This window comes from Exophiala aquamarina (genome assembly GCF_000709125.1).
Source record: "Exophiala aquamarina CBS 119918 chromosome Unknown aczIA-supercont1.16, whole genome shotgun sequence".
In the NCBI taxonomy this organism is placed as follows: domain Eukaryota; kingdom Fungi; phylum Ascomycota; class Eurotiomycetes; order Chaetothyriales; family Herpotrichiellaceae; genus Exophiala; species Exophiala aquamarina.
Genome location: NW_013550572.1, coordinates 101,392 through 119,923, shown reverse-complemented (window position 1 = coordinate 119,923; position 18,532 = coordinate 101,392). Strand labels below are relative to the sequence as shown.

Below are 18,532 nucleotides of genomic sequence, written 5' to 3'. Positions count from 1 at the left end.
CACCTCACGCAGCACTGTTCCTGCCTCCCAACAGCGACAACGAACATCACCTCATTTCTCCCACCCCCTCCCTTTCACATATTTCTATCGTACCTGCATATTGGGGCTTCCACAGCTCATCATCATCTGCTTCTCTAAGCCATCCCTGCCACCATGGCCCGTAAATCACGGCGCCAGGTCGCAAATGACGACTCTGACGGCGATGAGGATTACAACCAACCGCCCATGTCTCCTAACACGCAGAGAACATACAATGCCCAGCTTACCATGGAGGCAAGCCATCCTCTGTCTTCCCTTCATTCTCGCCGACTGACATCTCTGCAGCAAGATCTCGGAAATGCCACCGCTGAATTTATTACGACATCAGATTACCATAGGCACGAGCGCTCGCGCCTCACCATCACTCGGAGAAGTGATATTGCGGGCACTGCAGAAAGCAAGAAGGCTGCTGCCGCGAAAGAAGAACTCAGGAAATGGAGAAGTAGATAAATGTCTCATCCATCCGACACCACCTATCCTAACGAAAAGATAGTGTATTCCCTGACAGAGGATGCTATATCTACTACCGTCGGAGCCAAAGAGCCTGTTGGATCGGGGAATGGTAACGCCCATAGAGCAAGGCTACAGGCCGATCTACAAGCCTCTTCTCATTCTTTGATGGATCCATCTGAGCGAGACTCCTCTCATGCTAGATCTGCAATCGATAACTGCTATAAGGTCACCAGAGCTAGAGTACAATCGATACCTGCAAGCACTTGTGTTGCTAACCCAGTACAAAAGTCGACCGAGAAGCAGAGAAAGGTTCGTAGCAGAGCCACTCAAGACCGACCCTGGCCACCACCTGCTCTCATTGGCACAGCTCCTTTCACTCCACAACCAGAGCCTTCACAAGCACATAGGGTATCCAAGTCTAATGCCGCAGCCCCTGCCATTGACTCATCCAAGAGCAAGCTCGCCGACCCCAAGGATTTCATGTCTTTTTTCAACTCCCTCAATGCCCCAAACACCGCGAACCCCACCCCAGCTCAAGACAAACCATCTCTCATTGAGAACAAGTTTTCCTCTCCCGCGGAAGTCACATTCTCCACCGCCGCTGAAATCACGGTTTCCACTCCTGCCGAGGCCAACCCTTTCTCTCCAGCCGTCAAACATTCCCCCACAGCCCATGCTGCTGCCAAGGCACCTACTTCTGCACGTGCGTCGAAACCTCAAGAGACCGCCACGCATCCTCTCTCAGCATGTGCGGATCACAACGAAATCCGGAAAGTCCCAGTCGAAGAATTTTCGTTTCCACTGAGCAATACACTAGCTCCTGGTGAAGTGGCTACCCATACAGATGGTGCCCCAAGTCCAGATACTCTCTCGGGATTTAGCGATTCAGGTTCCGCGACTGGTAGCTGTATCGGAATTCGTGCTTCATCCAAAGCCACCCGATCTCCAGTCCCACCAAACATCATGGACTCGCCCATCTTGGACGATGTCTCTGGCATCGCCGTCATGAGAGGACAAGAATGGGTACCCAAATCTCAATTCAAAGTACTTCAAGCAGAATTTGAGGCTATTAAGAAGGAACTAGCCGAACTAAAGTTAAAACAGTCCTTAGCTACTGTCGCAGCCACTCCTCGAGTCTCATTTTCTATGCCAACTGCCGGGGAACATATTGTCGCCCCCGTCTTGGAGTTGAAGCATAGCCGACAAGTTCCATCAGAGAATGTCCCGCTTGCTACATCCATTTACGCAGCATCGCCATCACCAACAACGCAACTCGGCCTTGGTATCAGCATCACACAACTTCTTGCGGCTCCTAAACCATCTGTGAAGTCTCCAGACCTTGTTTCTGCAGTTCTGAAACCAATTTCCACCAATGGTGGTTCAATATTTGGCGACAGTAGGGTCATCCGACCCGGTGCAACACATGTCATCACGACGTCTACCGACCTGCTAACTGAGCCAACCTTGAAGAGAGCTTCGAAGCCTTTGACACGTAGATCAGCAGGACCTGGTTTCAAACAGCTTGTCAAAGATCTGGGCCAGCTTCCATCAGGAGGCCAACCCGCCCCATCTCGCAGCGGACTGAAGTTCGTCAATAGCGGATATTTGCCGCGCGGCCCGGGACTTGAGTCCGATGAAGAATTGTGAATTGGTCTGGATTGCGGGGCAATTGGGAGATTGTGAGATTAGGAAAACGATCCGAATGAGCTTGAAAAATGCCGACGGCACCAAGACCACCCGCGATTGTGATGTAACACTATTGCAGCAACTCGGAGACTCAGGTATCATGCAAAATCTCAGCGTCAGAAGATAGGTAGCTAGTTGATGAAACAAAAGAACCAGACCGGGAAAATGGGAGGGAAAATGGTTTTTGATGTGTCCCATGTGTGAGCTTCTCATGGAAATCATCTTGCTCCTTCGTGGGTTAGTTTACTCTGCTTGGCTTCACTTCGTTTTGAATTGGGTATCTTGACTACCTAACTACCATCCTCGGTACCCTTGGGTGTCTGTCTATCTCTAACTGCATATGTGTAGCATCGTCTCCAAAGGCTTCTGTAGAAATCAAGCTTCATGCTCGCCGAGGAGTTCAGTACATCGTCTGGTCGCCATGCCGTCGTCATGCCGTTGTGATGTCGCCTGTTAGGCAACCTGGATCCGACTCCCTGTAATTGGGGAGAAAACTATTTCTGTACCTAGGAAATGGAATCCTGCCGACGCTAATTACAGAGGTCCAGGCATATCTGTTCCCTTGCCCGGCTCATCCCACCGTCATCGGCAGCAGCTCTGCCGACCAGGGGCCCAGCCAGCCATTCATTCACCCTCCTCAGCTATTCCTGTAACGTCCCGATGAGTTGTGATTCCAGCTCCGGTCCCGCGCGGTGGCGGACCATGCTTACAACCCAGTTCTGCTGGGGCTTGCGCAGGGTCTTGAGGCGTGTAACATACGTGGCGAGAGAGGTCTTCTTCGATTGGACTTCTGTCAGCCCTGTCGTCAGGAGCCAGCGCTGCAGGCGTTGTGGGTCCGAGAGGTCGGTGTCGGATGTTTCTGCCGGTGTAGAAGTAGATGTAGCGGGCTGGAAGGTCCTCGGTGCTGGTGCTGACGGAGAAAGGATGGGACGGCGAGCGGTGGAGGATGGTGGTGGTGGTGATGATGATGGCGGGGCTGGAGTGGTGATGGAGTCATCGCTGTCGACACGTCGAAGGATGGCGTTGCCAGTTGTAGTGGAGGAGGCGAGTTGTTGGTTTCGACCAGGAGTACTGTCGTAATCGTCGTCGTCGTCGTCATCTTCAACCATCGCAGCGTGAGGGTTGCGCGACACCTCTGTATCAGCAGTGGTGAAAGTGGACGGAGAAAGACTGGCTGATCCCACCGGAATGTCTTCTAACTCAGGCATACTGTCGTCTTGCTCGTCATCATCGTCGGCTGCTTCCTCATAATAGTCCCAGCCGCCGACCATACCGAGCCCAGCTGGATTGATGTCCTCTTCTTCTGTCTCGTTGAGGTGGATCTGCAATAACTGTTCGATCATTTGGTGGGGTACATTTCCACCAAGCTGCTCTTGCAGGCTTCGTAAAGCGGCCTGGCCATCGGACTCGCCCTCTGTATCGTTTGGCCCAGCTGGTTGCTGGAACCAGTTCATGATCCGCTGGAGAAGAGAGCCGGTTGCACCTGCAGTTGCTCCTGCCGCACTGAATATGGCTTGCATAGTCCCATCACCCCCAGCGGCGCCGGGAGCCCGTCTAACGAAATCTGACTCGGAGTCTGGGGGAGGGAGAACGTCACTGGAGGATGTAGGCATTGTGGTGAAGCGTCGAGGAAGCAGAGCGATCAAGTATGGGATTTCGAGGAGCATGATATGTCGTGCTTCTTCAAGGGAGATTTCGAGCTTAGCCGAAGGTGCAGACTCTTGGGGATAATGATTGAGAGTTTCTGCCACTTCAACTAATAAGCTGATAGTTTCCGGCGTATTCCAAAGATCTTTTGCACGGGTGACGTAGAGTTGAGTATAGAGTTTCTCGGCATCACTCGATGGAAGTTTAGCCCAGAGTGATTTTGGCAAGGGCGAGACATCCAATGCTGAGGCGAGGGCCGACATAATGTAAGGATATCTGTGCGTTGCGAGTGCAAGTTGCTTGCGCGATTCTCGTGGTTTGCCAGCTCGCAGATAAGCCAAAGCCAGGGAAGTCTGAATGTTTGGTAGATGAGCCCATGCTGGGCCATACGCATCATCCGCACAGAGAGCCAGGAGTTGTGCGTGTTGCCGACCTCTGAGTGCCAGTTGGTCAATCATTAACGTGACGCCATAAGGATCGACGAGTGTATCTAACTGCAGCAAGATCTTGGACCACTCGAAAGCTGTACGCCAGGTCCCTCTCATTCCTAAGTTGGTGATATATCTCCATATTGCGAGGTAGAGTTCTCTATTAGCAGGCTTGTTGAAGGCAATCCGAGCGATGCCGCTCCTTAAAGATGACGGGAAGGAGCTATGAACGGATTTGCCAATAGAGTAAAGTGCTCGCTCCAGGAGATCGCCAGAAACAGAGTGGTCCCCTTGGTGTTTTGCAATCTCCGAAACCTGTAATAGGGTAGCAATATGGTATGGATACATGGAGAGGAGACCGATCATTCTTTGAGGATCCATCGACTCAACCGCCATGCAGAAATGTATTTGAGTTTCTCGGTAGAGGTTGCTGTGAACAATAGTGTATTGTTTTGTGAAAGACTGGGGGTTCGGGACGAGTTCCATACTCAAGCCACCACTAGTGGACAATGGCCACTCCTCCTTACCTTGGATGAAGATGTTTCGTCTTGAAGCGAGAGAACCAAGTTCCTTACCCTTGCTAGCCACCGAATATCTTCCAGTCAATGCAGTTGCCAAGTCGACGCCACCCTGCTGATTCTGTTCTCGGCGTCGAAGATTTCGTGGTGAAGAGCGGGATCCTTCACCCTCAAGGGCTATACTACCGAATAAACTCTTCATTTCATTGATGGGATTGAGGTTCCGCTCCTCAACATGCAGGAGTTTGGTGGCTTCGACCTCCCAGTTCCAGCCAGGGACATGTTCGGCGGCAACATCAGCCTGTGAGGCTTGCCCTTTTGCATTCAACTCCTTAAGAGCACGATCAACCTCATCTCCAGACTCCTCATTCTTCGCCTCGTCGGCTGCTTTCCCCTTCTTTTTCGCCCTGGCCTTTCTCTTCTTTTTGGGCTTGGATGAAGATGAGGGATTGGGGACGGGAGTGGAAGTGGAAGTCGGATCTGGGGGGTTTGACGGGAGCTCGTGGTCATTTACTTCAGAGTCTTCCTCATCTCCACCCATCTCTAGCAAATCAAAGGCATTTTGAGGTTTTGTAGATCGAGGCTGTGGTTCGGCGGCGGCGTTTAATTCATCCTCGTCCTCTGACTCCTCCTGGGCTTCATAGGCCCGTTCGGCCTTGTCCACCTGGCGCTGGAGTTCTTGCTCACGCTGGAGTTTGCGGAGGGCACGAGAGGACATGTTGATGCGAAAGCCTGAGTCTTGAAAGAAGCGATCAAACTTCAAATTCGGGGAAGAGAGTGAGAGGTGATTGTGGGAGAGAGACAGCCTGCCTGCGGACCCGAATAATATAATTTGGTGAAAGGGAAGTGACGTCTATGGTCTCATATGCAGAATTGCGGACCCCCCGCCTGGCAGAAAGATATACTCCGATTGGCTCCGCGAGACTGCGGCGATCGCTCATATCGCAGCCTTATTTGAGTCCTCACGTCTCTCTGGTGTAACTGTTACCGAGACTCGGCAGCAACCTGACAGCCCTTCTTCCTCGTCGCCAATCCTTTCCTCCTTGACTGCATTCCTAGATGCAATCTTTCACGCCCTCATTTCCTTGAGTTTCGCCGCCCTCCATGCGTCGAGTCGCTGTTCTGGCCTTTCGCACGGCTCGTCGTTCTGTCTTTCGAAAGCTCCTCAATAAGTCGTCCTTTTCCGCTCCTAGCCATGGCGTAGCCTTCGCACAATCTTCCGCTCTTGTTCGAAGATATAGCTCCTCCAGACAGCCTCTACAAGCTTCCATGCGCCTTCCAAAGTTACCCATTGCATTTGTTGGATCTCTAGGGGCAATTGGTGCGTGGTACGCGTACAATGGTAATGGGACAAAACATCTTCTCAACCAACCGAATTCACCAACATCAGCTTCGCCCACAAGAACACTGACTACAGATAGCGCCCAGTCTATTGCGCAACCTGCTGCCGCTGCTTCAGCAACTCCAAGTCACGAACTCAACCGCAAAGCATTGGTAGTCGATAACGACCAATTCTTCACTGGGTCTATTGTAGGTGAAGGGCCGCTGGAGAAAGATACAGACGACTTTGGAAGGAAGGTGCTGGAAATGATGACCCCGGAGCAGGCCACAGAAAGATTAAGAAAGAATGAACAATCCTTTTTGGTCGGTCGAGGTCGTGGAGTTGTCAGATATGATGTTGTCCAACTACCAAGCAATGACCCCATTGAAGATGATCACGCTGAGAAAATTGTCGAGGTCCCCAATAGCATCGCCGCAACAGACAATCAGACGTCTTCAGATTGGATGTTCTGGGGTGTGTTCGATGGCCATTCAGGCTGGACTACTTCCGCCAAACTTCGTCAAGTCCTCATCTCCTTCGCTGCAAGAGAACTCAATACCACGTACAAGGCTGCTCTTTCAAATGTCAAGTCACCTTTTCCTCCCCCTGCCGCCATAGACGCCGCTCTAAAATCTGCGTTTGTCAAATTGGACAACGAGATCTGTCTCGACAGTGTCAACAAGCTTAATAAGAATCCCAGTAAGCGCCTAGCTGCTGAGATTCTAGCTCCAGCTCTTTCTGGATCCTGCGCTCTCCTGTCATTCTATGATTCTCAAAGCAAGACTCTCCGAGTAGCTTGCACGGGTGATAGTCGAGCGGTGCTTGGCCGTCGCAATCAACAGACTGGAAAATGGTTTGCGACTCCCCTATCTGAGGACCAAACTGGTTCCAACCCCAATGAAGAGGCTCGTATGCGCGCTGAGCATCCTGGTGAAGAATATGTCATCCGTGCCGGTCGTGTTCTAGGAAACCTAGAGCCCACCAGGGCGTTCGGCGACGCGTTCTATAAATGGACCCGAGAGACTCAAGACCGCGTCAAGAGGAATTGGTTTGGGCGCACGCCACATAATTTATTGAAGACACCTCCGTACGTGACAGCTGAACCAGTAGTAACAAGTACGAAGATCGAACCCACCAAAGGCGACTTTGTGGTCATGGCTACAGATGGTTTGTGGGAAATGCTCACCAACGAAGAAGTGGTAGGTCTTGTTGGCCAGTGGATTGAGCAGCAGAACAAGGCGTCCAAGTCAGACAATTCTAGCACGGCTTGGCTAAGCTCGTGGTTCAAATCATCTGCACCATCTACCCTTCCCGTTGAAAAGGGCGGGAATATGGACAAGACCGGTAGGATCGACAGTGACCGGAGCGAAAAGGGAGGTGAAAAACCGATCCGTCAACAACAATGGGCGGTGACAGAGAAAGACAGTCGATTCGTCGTCGAGGACAAGAATGCGGCAACTCATCTCATCCGCAATGCTCTTGGAGGTCGGGATCGAGACATGGTGTGCGCCCTGCTCACGCTGCCAAGCCCGTATTCGAGGCGGTACAGAGATGATCTGACGGTCGAGGTGATTTTCTTTGGAGAAGGCGAGTCTACCGGCGCCGTGGTGGTCAATTTAGATGCATCTGCTCCAACGCAGGTTGAGGTCAAGGCGAAGCTGTGAGGAATTGAATATCGAGAGTTGGACTTCAAGAACCATAGGCCCTGCTGCGCAGCTGGAGAAGAGTGAGAAAGCGGCAGCTTCCTATCCAACCCTACCGCTTGGCTCGAATTGACAGAAGGCAATTCGCATGGCGGATCAGTAAAGCATGCTAGGACATAACCCGGGACTATCGATGCTAGGGACAATGCAAAATGCATCTGTGGCTGTGGCTGTGGCTCCATCTTTCTATTTTCATTCGGAGATTGAGAACGAGAGGAGATGGATGGACTAACAAGTCTCAAGGGACTGACTGTACTTCGTGTTAGTATGTATTTGCATCTTTTTCTTTCTCCGTCTCTCTGCGCCTCTGGAAAAACATGCGCACAGACAAAGGACGATAAATCGATCACCATGAGCACGAGGGTTTCCCGTTCCAATTGTGAGCTTTTATGAATGGGCTCGAATTTGGAATAGTAATGAAGTAAACCCAAAAGCTCCTAGGACTCGTATGAAGTGATCCATCCCAGCGCCTCCAATAATATTGGCTATTGTGAGGAGCAACTGCAACTGCATCCCAGTCGCGTCCTTCGGTTTTGGCATTAATTGGAGGTATTAGGCCTCGATCGGTTGTGATGGAACTTACAGCCTTTCATGTGAACCAGAACTTGCAATATTCTACATAATAAAGATACATAGGTCTAGAGAATGAGAATTTCCCCAAAAGATTAGGGCAAAAATTGATGGTTCGGCCGTCCCGTCTAGATCCAGAAGGATTGATGCTGGTGAGCAAGCAAGCAGTTAGTGGATCTCCTGAAAATCTGGGTGTGTTGGGAAGCTATCATCCAAGTCGTGCCACGATGTGCGGCGGCCGTGGGAGGTCTAAAGAGTCAAGCGACCAGGTGGCGTGTCTTCGCTGACAGTTGACATTGGTGGTAGTAGAGTAGCCGATATTAGATGGTTGAGAACTCTGCTAGAAGGACAACAGAGTGTGTTTGGACATATTCGTTGGTCTGTCCTTTTGAAGGGTGCTCAACCCATCACTAACCCACCATGCAAACGAAACGAACGGATGGGTTGAGTCTTATGGCAGGTCATCATCTGCTACAAAAGCTTTTTCATCCCGTTTGGCAAGGGCCGTCTTTTCGGTTTGGAGGTGCCCAGGATAGATATTTCCTCCGGTAATCTGGCATTCAGGGGCTTGATGACCTTAGTCTCACCCATCAAGCGATTTATGAGAGGCCTTTGTACTATCATTGTGGCCGCAGATCCAATCAAATACAATATCACCGCCGATGGGATTCCTTGCCACATCAATATTAAGGGAAACACAAACGCGATGGTCTGGATAGCCTGGGGCAGCTCGAGTGATAACCGTCCAGCAACCGTTCTCCGGAGGTCGTTTTGGACATTTGTATCTGGCGCTTTACCCACGGCGATTCTGGCATTCCAGACAGACAGAAACAGAAAAATTCCAGGAAGAATGAGGAATGGATCAGAGGAGACCAGATCAGAGGTCCATGCCATACTCTCGAGTTCAAACCCAGGCTCAAGGGGGACCAAAACCGACTCGGGCGAGTCGTCGACGTGGCCTCGTCCTCCTATCCAGGCCAAGGCGGTCCTCGTGTCACCGCTCATCCTCCTGATGGTTTCCGCGTTCAGGAACCATATGGGCAAGAACGTCAAGGGAAGGATGAATTCCCACTTGAGATTCATGTAGGGAAGGTCTCTCCGCAATGATAATTGACGCATCCCCAGTTTCTGTTTGACCCATTCATTTGCTTTTGCTGCATCTTCATCTGTTGGGGGACCTGGTGGACGTGGAACTGACTTTCGGTAAATCTGGCGCCAGGCAAGTAGAGGTTGACTGACGAGAAGACGTCGTCGCCGATTTCGAGCGATGATGCACTGGACTGGTATCCATGAAGCTCTGAAGAGGGCTGCGGTCAGAGGGATGGAATAGACCCAAGACAGACCCGTCAAGTCGTGGACTCCTTGGAAGGCAGCATGAGAAAGCTGCAGGAGTTCGGGCAAGAGGTAGTTTGATCTCGAAGGGTGAAAGTTACGGATGTGAGGGTTCGGCTTCAGGTTATGCAAATATGATCTATTGGCTGTAAATCGCACGCAAAAGCGGGAAAAGTGAGAGCTTGACATTGATGGCACACATCTGAAGGCGACGGTGCATCCATGCATCCGGGCAGTACTATTCAGGATACAAAAGATCGTGCATGAGTGTCTGGTATAGGTGTATGTCGTTTGCGTGATACCCTTGATGTGATGCTTGGAAGAATCTTGGGAGAAACTAAACTCCGATTCGCCGATGCGCTGCGAGGAAGGAAGGGGCACCATCGCACCGACAGGGCGGAATTATACGTCATTAGTTCTGGACCAACACCGGCTATTGTCCGCGACTGAAGGCCGTGTTTGGAGGACGAAAGGTGTACAAACCTCAGCGTACCTCCATACCCAAATCATTAGTTCTTCGACCGGTAAACTGCTAAAAATGTCGATTGTCTGGCTGGCGTCACCTTGATCCCACTCAGCGATGGCTGCGCCTAGTTTTGTGGCATTGCTCGCCATAATCCCACTCCTACCATTTTTCGGATTATGCGCGCTCAAGCTCTCAGTGCGCCTGGCGGGCCGGTTCCTCAAATCTCAAGGCAGAGACAGACGGGCTGCAATTATTGCTAAAATTGTTAAAGACAGAAGTGCGATCTCTGAAGGGCAGCATCTGTCAGTGGAAGCTGATGACGGCTGGGAAAAGATCGAAAGAACAGGCACGGCTGAGAATGGCCAACCATTTCGCAACACTTGGAGTGGCATTGTCGGCTTCTTTCATCCATTCTGGTACGTATTATGGCAGAAGCCCATGACCAATGTTATGCAGCTGACAACATGAATAGCAATGCGGGTGGTGGGGGGGAAAGGGTCTTATGGGCTGCTATTGCGGCCACGCAAAGAAGATGGCCTTCTGCTATTTGTGCTGTCTACACCGGTGATCATGACATCGAACGATCCGTGGTAGTGTCAACTGTCAAGAACAGATTTGATATCACATTGCAGGAGCACTCGCTGGTCTTCATATACCTATCGAGACGTCGATATGTCCTGGCCAGCACATATCCCTCCTTCACACTCCTTGGCCAATCCCTTGGATCCATGGTTCTTGCTTATGAGGCCTTTCAACTACTTGTGCCAGACGTTCTCATCGACACCATGGGCTATTCATTTGCAGTTGCATTTTGCAAGTATCTCTTCCCTGGTGTCCCAACCGCGGCCTACGTTCATTATCCAACCATCTCAACTGACATGCTCGAGAGCCTGGACGACAAGACTGGGGCAAAAGGAATGCATTCTGGCGCTGGGACAGGGCTGAAAGGCAAAGGCAAGAAAAACTACTGGCGCATATTCGCGTGGTTGTACGGTTGGACAGGAAGACAAATCGATGTTGTCATGTGCAATTCGACCTGGACTCAGGGCCACATCCGCCAGTTATGGAGACCCAAGCAAGACTCTTCCTCCTTTGCAGCTGTTGTCTACCCACCTTGCCCTGTAGAAGAACTCCAGTCGAAGGTCAAGGTCACGCCTGGAAGTGAAGGAGCACGCGGGGACAGTATACTTTACATTGCTCAATTCCGCCCGGAGAAGAACCATTCCCTCATCCTGCGAGCATTTGCCAAATACTATCACAGCTCAAATAACAAGTCTAAACTGGTCTTGATCGGATCCGTCCGAACGAACACGCCCGACGAGAAGCACATTTACAAGCTACGACTTGAAGCCCGAGAACTAAAGATCAATGACGCAACAACATTCATTTGCGATGCTCCATTTTCACTGATCCTGCAACATCTGCAGAAATCGAGCATCATCACAAATGGCATGTACTCGGAGCATTTCGGGATCGGCAATGTGGAGGGTCTTGCTGCGGGTTTGATCCCAGTAGTGCACAACAGTGGTGGCCCCAAATTGGACATTGTCATACCATACGAGGGAGAAGTCATTGGATATCTTGCAGAATCTGATCAAGAATACGCCGATGCTTTTCGGAAGGTCGCCTCACTTGATGCGCAACAACGACATGCAATGAGAGTGAGGGGACGAGCCAGTACACAACGATTTTCGGAAGCGGTGTTTGCGAAGAAATGGATAGAACAGATGGAGACGCTTGTGCTGATGGCGGAGTCAAAAATGACCTCGCCATGATCAATAGATGGTCTTAGGTTACCTAGATCAATGATACCCTTGCTTTTCGCCCTTTCCCTCTTCTAGAAGACGAGTGTAGACTGGCTGAAGGCAGCTTGCTGTTGATCATGAGACATGCAGCACGTGACCATGCCAAGCCTCTGCAGCCGCCTTTCGTCCTTCTGGCCTGGCGCCGCAGCCTTAGCCTCATTTCTAGTTCATTTTCTGCCTGTAGTCTGATCTGATCACTGATTGTTCTCATCGCGAGCCTTCTGCATCGTTACTTCGCTTCACCGATCGCGTTCTCATTCTAGAAATATCCTGCTCATCAGAGATCATGTCTTTGTGTCTCAATCGCCTCCAGGAGGAACGGTAAGGCAGACCCCGGCTACACTGCGTCAACACAGCTAAGGCCTCTGGATAGAAAGCAGTGGCGACGTGACCATCCTTTTGGCTTCTTCGCCAAACCCAACCGTGGCGCTAATGGCGTTGTCGATCTGAAGTCCTGGGAGGTTGGAATCCCTGGTCGGGAAAAGACGATCTGGGAAGGGGGGCATTTCAAATTGACGCTCACATTTCCGGACGAATACCCTACAAAGCCACCCAAATGTGAGGGATTTATGGGCGCATCAAATTAGAATTTGAAGATGTATGCTGACGATACTGCAGGTCGATTTGTGCCACCGCTCTTCCACCCAAATGTGTATCCATCGGGCACTGTCTGTCTGTCGATATTGAATGAGGAGGAAGGATGGAAACCGGCAATCACAATCAAGCAGATTCTCCTGGGCATCCAGGATCTGCTAAACGATCCCAACCCCGAATCACCAGCTCAAGCCGATGCATACAATCTGTTCAAAAAGGATCGGGCCGCCTACGATCGGAAGATCAAGTCTATCGTCAAAGAAAACCCCGCACCCTAAGGACGTGAAACGAAACCGCTGGCAATGCGAGTGATGCTAGGGAATGATTTACGACATTGATGGATGCGGCCGGCGACTTAACTTGCATGATGGTTTCTTTGAGCGCGGAGTTGTGCTGGGCAGCACTTGCATGGCATTGGAGAGGTTTCTTTTCCTTCAAAGCAAGGCGCACGACTACTGCAGACCTGGGATTTACGGTGTGCTATCCACGTGTCTGGTGTCTGCGGAGAGAGCCCGTTCCTTGGGTAGGATTTGCTTTTTGTAGAAGCATGGGAAAGGGATATTCAGGGCTAGGTCTGCTGATCAGAGACCGGGCATGTGCAACCGGGAAATCAGAAGGCCGTGGGAGGGGCGGGGAGCTGAAATAGCGTCCGAGATGCGAATAGCGTGGGGGTAGCAAATGGCTGAGTGCATGATTTTGAGTCTTCTGGACGACAGAATGCGGGGAATTCGGATCCCTGGTATCATCATCCCGGTCACTTCGTACCTTGTGGTCCTGGACACGTTTCTCTATTTCTAACTGTGCAACACAGACAGCCGGAGATGGGGAATTTTGGTGCCCAACCCCAGCGACAATGACGAAGGCGCATGCAGACACGAGCAGTAGTAGTCAGCTTGGTGATGGTCAGCTTCACCTCTGGCGAAGAATAACGAGAATAGTCGCGTGCCCAAAGATCGAGGCGATGAGCTCCATGGGTACGCATATGGCCGGGTTCTTAACGCTGAGGGGTAGTGAGAGGGAAGAAAAGGAAGACCGAGGGCCCATTGGATCAGGTCGGAGTGCACTGCTCAGTAATTCGGAATACTCGTAGTGTCTAGAGCAGGGACCAGGACGAGCTCAGGCCAGGGGCAACTCGTGATTTTCGGCCCAGAGCAGTAATATTACGCAGACACTAGGGGCTCTTTAGGCGGGTGAAGTCCTTTGTTACGGGGGTGAAGTGCCCCCGGAGCCTCCTGTTGGCTCTTCGCCAGGGCCCGATGTAGAGACTTGGGGACCGTGGGACTTGGGATCGGATGTCATCCCACAGGGACCATCAGGCCGGGTTAATTCGTCTAGCACCAAGGGTTTTAGGTTCCAAGACTCCACGGTTCGGATACCGAGTGGTCGTATTGGTACGGTCAGTTCAGCAGGGACTGAGGCTTCCTACCAGGGGTAACTTTGGTAACCGCGGTACGGAAACAAAAGCCCTAGTCCTGAAATTTGGCGGCTAGTAAATTTGGCGCAGCCCACAAACAAGCCACTACCCGACAAGTCAAATTCAATGACTGTACCAGATTTCAACAGTCAACTACTGGCAATAGGTAAGGGGCAAAACATCAGTCCCCCGGTCCTCGGCCTTGACAGCTCCACAGTTAATTCATTCATTCAGTCCGGTCAGTCATTCCTTATCTTTATCGTCGCCGCCAGCCAGGCGAAAGTGGAGCCGGTGAAAGGCTGAAGGGCTGCGGGAATGAAATATTATGACAAGATGTTGAGCCCATGGAGGGGGGTCACGCTTGAGTCATCCCGCGGCCTCAAATTTTGTAGGTCGATGGTGCACCTTTTTATTCTTTGAAAATCCCACGCCGCCACTCCCTCTCACCTGCATACTATCACACCCTCACATTCTCCCAGGAAAGCTCGTGGGCAGTCAGTCATGTGTGGTATCTTCGCCTGCCATGGGTATGTTCACTGTGCATAGCATTGCTTGCTTCTCCTGGACCAAGAGATAACTAACTGAGTTCACTCGTCTATTCGCAGCCATCCTTCGATAGCCACCTTTAAACAACAAGCCCTGCAGTGCGTCAAATGTTTGCGCCATCGTGGACCTGACTGGTCTGGCAACTGGTCTGGGAACAACACCATCCTCTGCCACGAACGGCTCAGTATCGTCGGCGTGGACAGCGGTGCCCAACCTCTGGTCAACGATGAAGGTACAGTAGCTCTGGCCGTCAATGGCGAGATCTACAACCACCGAATCTTGCGGAAGCATTTCAAAACCCCCTACAACTTCAGAACTCACAGTGATTGTGAAGTCATCATCCCACTCTATCTGGAACACGACATCGACGCCCCGAAGCAGCTAGATGGCATGTTCTCCTTTGTTCTCTATGACAAGGAACAAGATCGAACAATTGCTGCCCGCGATCCTATTGGCATTACCTCTTTCTATATCGGTCGCTCCTCTCAAACACCCGGTGCTGTCTACTTTGCTTCCGAGCTCAAGGCGCTGGCCCCCGTTTGCGACAAAATCGATTCGTTCCCACCCGGCCACGTCTATGACTCCAAGACGGACAAAACCACCCGCTATTTCGAGCCGTCATGGTGGGATCCAAAGCGGGTTCCGACTACTCCCATCGACTACAAATTGATCCGACATACCCTAGAGAAATCGGTGCTGAAACGACTCATGGCGGAAGTCCCATATGGCGTTCTTTTGTCGGGAGGTCTCGATTCAAGTTTGACCGCTTCAATTGCACAGCGAGAGTCTCTTCGTCAACGAGCCATTGCTGAGAAGCAACAGGCCAGTAAAATGACCAACGGGATCACCAACGGTTATGTCAACGGTGGCGCCCCCAAGACCGGCACCAAACTGGTCGGTATCGACGACGATGACGAGCTGTCAACAGTTACCTTCCTTCCCCAGTTGCACTCCTTTTCCATCGGTTTGCCCGATGCCCCTGATACCAAAGCTGCGATTGAGGTCGCCAAATTTCTCGGAACCAAGCACTATGATTTCACCTTCACCATCCAAGAGGGTTTAGATGCTCTTTCGGACGTCATCTATCACCTCGAGTCGTACGATGTCACCACCATTCGCGCTTCGACACCGATGTACCTCCTCAGCCGAAAGATTAAGGCCATGGGTGTTAAGATGGTTTTGAGTGGAGAAGGAAGTGATGAAATCTTTGGCGGATACCTGTACTTCCATGCAGCACCAAATAAAGAAGAATTTCATGCCGAGACAGTCAAGAGAGTCAAGAACCTGCATTTGGCAGATTGTCTCCGCGCCAACAAGTCCACATCCGCATGGGGTGTCGAGGCTCGAGTTCCCTTCCTAGACAAGCAATTCCTTGAAGTGTCCATGAACGTGGATCCACAAGAGAAGATGATTACGAAAGACAGACTGGAAAAGTATATCCTGCGCAAAGCTTTTGACACCACAGACGAGCCGGATGTCAAACCCTACCTGCCAGACAACATTCTTTGGCGGCAAAAAGAGCAGTTTAGCGATGGCGTTGGATATGGCTGGATTGATGCTTTAAAAGATAATGCAGAGCTTCATGTGACGGATGAGATGCTGGCCAACCCCAAGAAAGAATGGGGCGACGACGTGCCTACTAACAAGGAGGCATACTGGTACAGAACGATGTTTGACCAACATTTCCCGCCTTACTGTGCCAGCACGGTCATGAGGTGGACACCCACCTGGTCTCGACAAACTGATCCCAGCGGTCGAGCGATTGGAACGCATGTGGCGCGATATGATACAGAGACAGAGGCAGGGTCATAATGCATTCATCGGGGAGGCGTTTCATGGTTCTTTTTATGTTTCCTTTCAGGAGGGCAATCTGCTGCCACATGTCGAGATTAGCGAAAACAGTCAAATGCTTTTCTGCTGGGAGGACTGTAAAACTCCTAGATACTATAGCAGCTTGACAGGGTGGTTACAATCGAGCTTGAGCTATATAGCTGATTCCATTCTATGGAAAACTCAGACAGGAAGAGAAGCTAGCATATACACATAAATAGGATGGGCTGAAAGGCGAAATAATACATGCTGATCTGGTCTAATCTGATGTTGTTCGAATTGCGGTCGTTCCTATCAAGGAGGTTTCCCGATGCCACCTCCTTGAACCGGGTCACATGATTGGTCACTGGGCCAAACTGCTTCCTCCGACCAATTTTCTCAAGAGCTCAACTCGAGGCACCGAGACGAGACGGACACCTTTTTGCTTCCATCTCTCCATTCCTCTGGCTTGATTACCCTATTTGTACCTTTCGCTCTTCCCTCTCAACTTCACATTTCTCAGCCACTCTGGTCGTCATGTCTGGAATTCCAGTGCCCTTCAGCGACATCGCTAAGCCAGCGAACGATGTGAGAAACCTGTCACTGTCTCCGAGGGGCCATTGCACGGTGCTTGTTCTAACGCAACCCCCCAGCTCCTCAACAAGGATTTCTACCATACCACCGCTGCCAACCTCGAGGTCAAGTCCAAGGCACCAAATGGCGTCGTGTAAGTTCTTCTGGCCCCGCTGCGATCTCGCTATTTCTCCTGGAGCCCGGCCTTTCTGACCACTCTTCCTCTGTCGCAGTTTCAATGTCAAAGGGAAATCTGCCCATGATGGTCCTATTTCCGGCTCGGTGAGCACCACAATCAGTAAAGAGAATCTCAGAATATCACATGTTAACGGTAGGGGAAAGATCGAGGGCAAATACAGCGACAAGGCAACTGGTATGTTCCACTGGTCCACAAACGGTTTTCCCCCCTCTCATGCCCCGAAGCGATACTGATGCCAAACTTCCGCAGGCTTGACCCTCACGCAAACATGGACAACATCCAACAGCCTCGACACCAAGTTGGAGCTGGAGGACAACCTGACCAAGGGTCTGAAAGCTGAGGTTCTGACCAACTACCTGCCCGCGAAGAAGACCTATGGCGGCAAGCTCAACCTGCTCTACAAGCAACCCAACATCCACACCCGCCTGTTCACCGACCTCTTCAAGGGCCCCACCGCGACCTTCGACGTGACGCTCGGCCACGAGGGGTTCCTCATCGGCGCTGAGGGAGGCTACGATGTCGGAAAAGCCGCCATTACCAAATACGCCCTTGCCGCCGGCTACAGCCAGGGCTCCTATGCAGCTGCCCTCACCGCCACAAATAACCTCAGCATCTTCTCTGCCAGCTATTACCACAAAGTCAACGCCGAGGTCGAGGCCGGCGCAAAGGCCACCTGGGACTCCACCGCCGGAAGCAACGTCGGTCTCGAGGTTGCCAGCAAGTACAAGCTCGACCCCAGCTCGTTCGCAAAGGTATTGTTGTCTTCGTCTTCTCTCCCTCCCCCTTTCCCACAGGGCGCATCCCAACCCATCTTTCCCCACCATCCTCCCCCTATCATATCTGGTCAATATACTAACTTAATCCCTCTTCTTCCTTCACACCGGATAGGCCAAGATCAACGACCGCGGCATTGCCGCCCTCGCATACAACGTCAAGCTCGGCACCGGCGTGACCCTTGGCCTCGGCGCTTCCCTCGACACCCAGAACCTGAACCAGGCTGCACACAAGGTCGGCGCCTCTTTCACTTTCGAGGGATAGAGACTGCGAGAGCGAAGAATCGTACCTGCTTCTGCTTCTTGAGCTTCATCTCTCTCCAACCGCTCCTGTGCTCTATATTCCGCATCACTCTCAGTTGAAATTTTCTTTTGGAAGGACAGAGTAGAGTAGCAGAGAGAGCGGAGCGACGATGAAGAGTGAGTGGAAATCAAAGATTGTACAAAGTCCCCTTTTCTTAACACCGTACCGATGTCCATTTGCCATAGAGGAATGAAGAGAGATCGATCGCCCTACGTGTCCATGTCACTTTTCTTTACTTTGATTGCGGTGCAATGTATTTTCTTGCAACCATTTATTTTACGCTGTCACTTTCTACTTTGATCCTGTATTTGACCCCCGCCCTCTTGAAAGGAGGGCTCCATTCAAAATATTT

At 51.3% G+C, this 18,532-nt stretch overlaps 8 protein-coding genes across 8 annotated transcripts; 6 read left to right on the top strand and 2 right to left on the bottom strand.

Moving 5' to 3' along the window:
• Positions 1-153: 153 nt before the first annotated feature.
• On the top strand, positions 154-2,139 carry A1O9_11096 (uncharacterized protein; the record flags this gene model as incomplete). Its single annotated transcript, XM_013399815.1, has 2 exons — positions 154-481; positions 533-2,139. 2 exons carry the CDS (start codon positions 154-156, stop codon positions 2,137-2,139), a joined length of 1,935 nt encoding a protein of 644 aa, XP_013255269.1.
• A 680-nt stretch (positions 2,140-2,819) lies between these two features.
• A1O9_11095 (uncharacterized protein) lies at positions 2,820-5,489 on the bottom strand (the record flags this gene model as incomplete). Its single annotated transcript, XM_013399814.1, has 1 exon — positions 2,820-5,489. One exon carries the CDS (start codon positions 5,487-5,489, stop codon positions 2,820-2,822), a length of 2,670 nt encoding a protein of 889 aa, XP_013255268.1.
• A 386-nt stretch (positions 5,490-5,875) lies between these two features.
• A1O9_11094 (uncharacterized protein) lies at positions 5,876-7,756 on the top strand (the record flags this gene model as incomplete). The annotated part of the gene is made up of 1 exon (XM_013399813.1): positions 5,876-7,756. One exon carries the CDS (start codon positions 5,876-5,878, stop codon positions 7,754-7,756), a length of 1,881 nt encoding a protein of 626 aa, XP_013255267.1.
• Positions 7,757-8,836: 1,080 nt separating this feature from the next.
• On the bottom strand, positions 8,837-9,886 carry A1O9_11093 (uncharacterized protein; the record flags this gene model as incomplete). The annotated part of the gene is made up of 1 exon (XM_013399812.1): positions 8,837-9,886. The coding sequence occupies one exon, from the start codon at positions 9,884-9,886 to the stop codon at positions 8,837-8,839; it is 1,050 nt and encodes a 349-aa protein (XP_013255266.1).
• A 391-nt stretch (positions 9,887-10,277) lies between these two features.
• A1O9_11092 (alpha-1,2-mannosyltransferase) lies at positions 10,278-11,938 on the top strand (the record flags this gene model as incomplete). Its single annotated transcript, XM_013399811.1, has 2 exons — positions 10,278-10,579; positions 10,636-11,938. The coding sequence occupies 2 exons, from the start codon at positions 10,278-10,280 to the stop codon at positions 11,936-11,938; spliced, it is 1,605 nt and encodes a 534-aa protein (XP_013255265.1).
• A 316-nt stretch (positions 11,939-12,254) lies between these two features.
• Positions 12,255-12,840, top strand: A1O9_11091 (SUMO-conjugating enzyme ubc9; the record flags this gene model as incomplete). The annotated part of the gene is made up of 3 exons (XM_013399810.1): positions 12,255-12,289; positions 12,342-12,526; positions 12,587-12,840. 3 exons carry the CDS (start codon positions 12,255-12,257, stop codon positions 12,838-12,840), a joined length of 474 nt encoding a protein of 157 aa, XP_013255264.1.
• Positions 12,841-14,499: 1,659 nt separating this feature from the next.
• Positions 14,500-16,334, top strand: A1O9_11090 (asparagine synthetase [glutamine-hydrolyzing] 2; the record flags this gene model as incomplete). Its single annotated transcript, XM_013399809.1, has 2 exons — positions 14,500-14,503; positions 14,596-16,334. 2 exons carry the CDS (start codon positions 14,500-14,502, stop codon positions 16,332-16,334), a joined length of 1,743 nt encoding a protein of 580 aa, XP_013255263.1.
• A 534-nt stretch (positions 16,335-16,868) lies between these two features.
• A1O9_11089 (uncharacterized protein) lies at positions 16,869-18,141 on the top strand (the record flags this gene model as incomplete). The annotated part of the gene is made up of 6 exons (XM_013399808.1): positions 16,869-16,919; positions 16,985-17,058; positions 17,138-17,186; positions 17,247-17,277; positions 17,353-17,855; positions 17,992-18,141. The coding sequence occupies 6 exons, from the start codon at positions 16,869-16,871 to the stop codon at positions 18,139-18,141; spliced, it is 858 nt and encodes a 285-aa protein (XP_013255262.1).
• Positions 18,142-18,532: the final 391 nt, after the last annotated feature.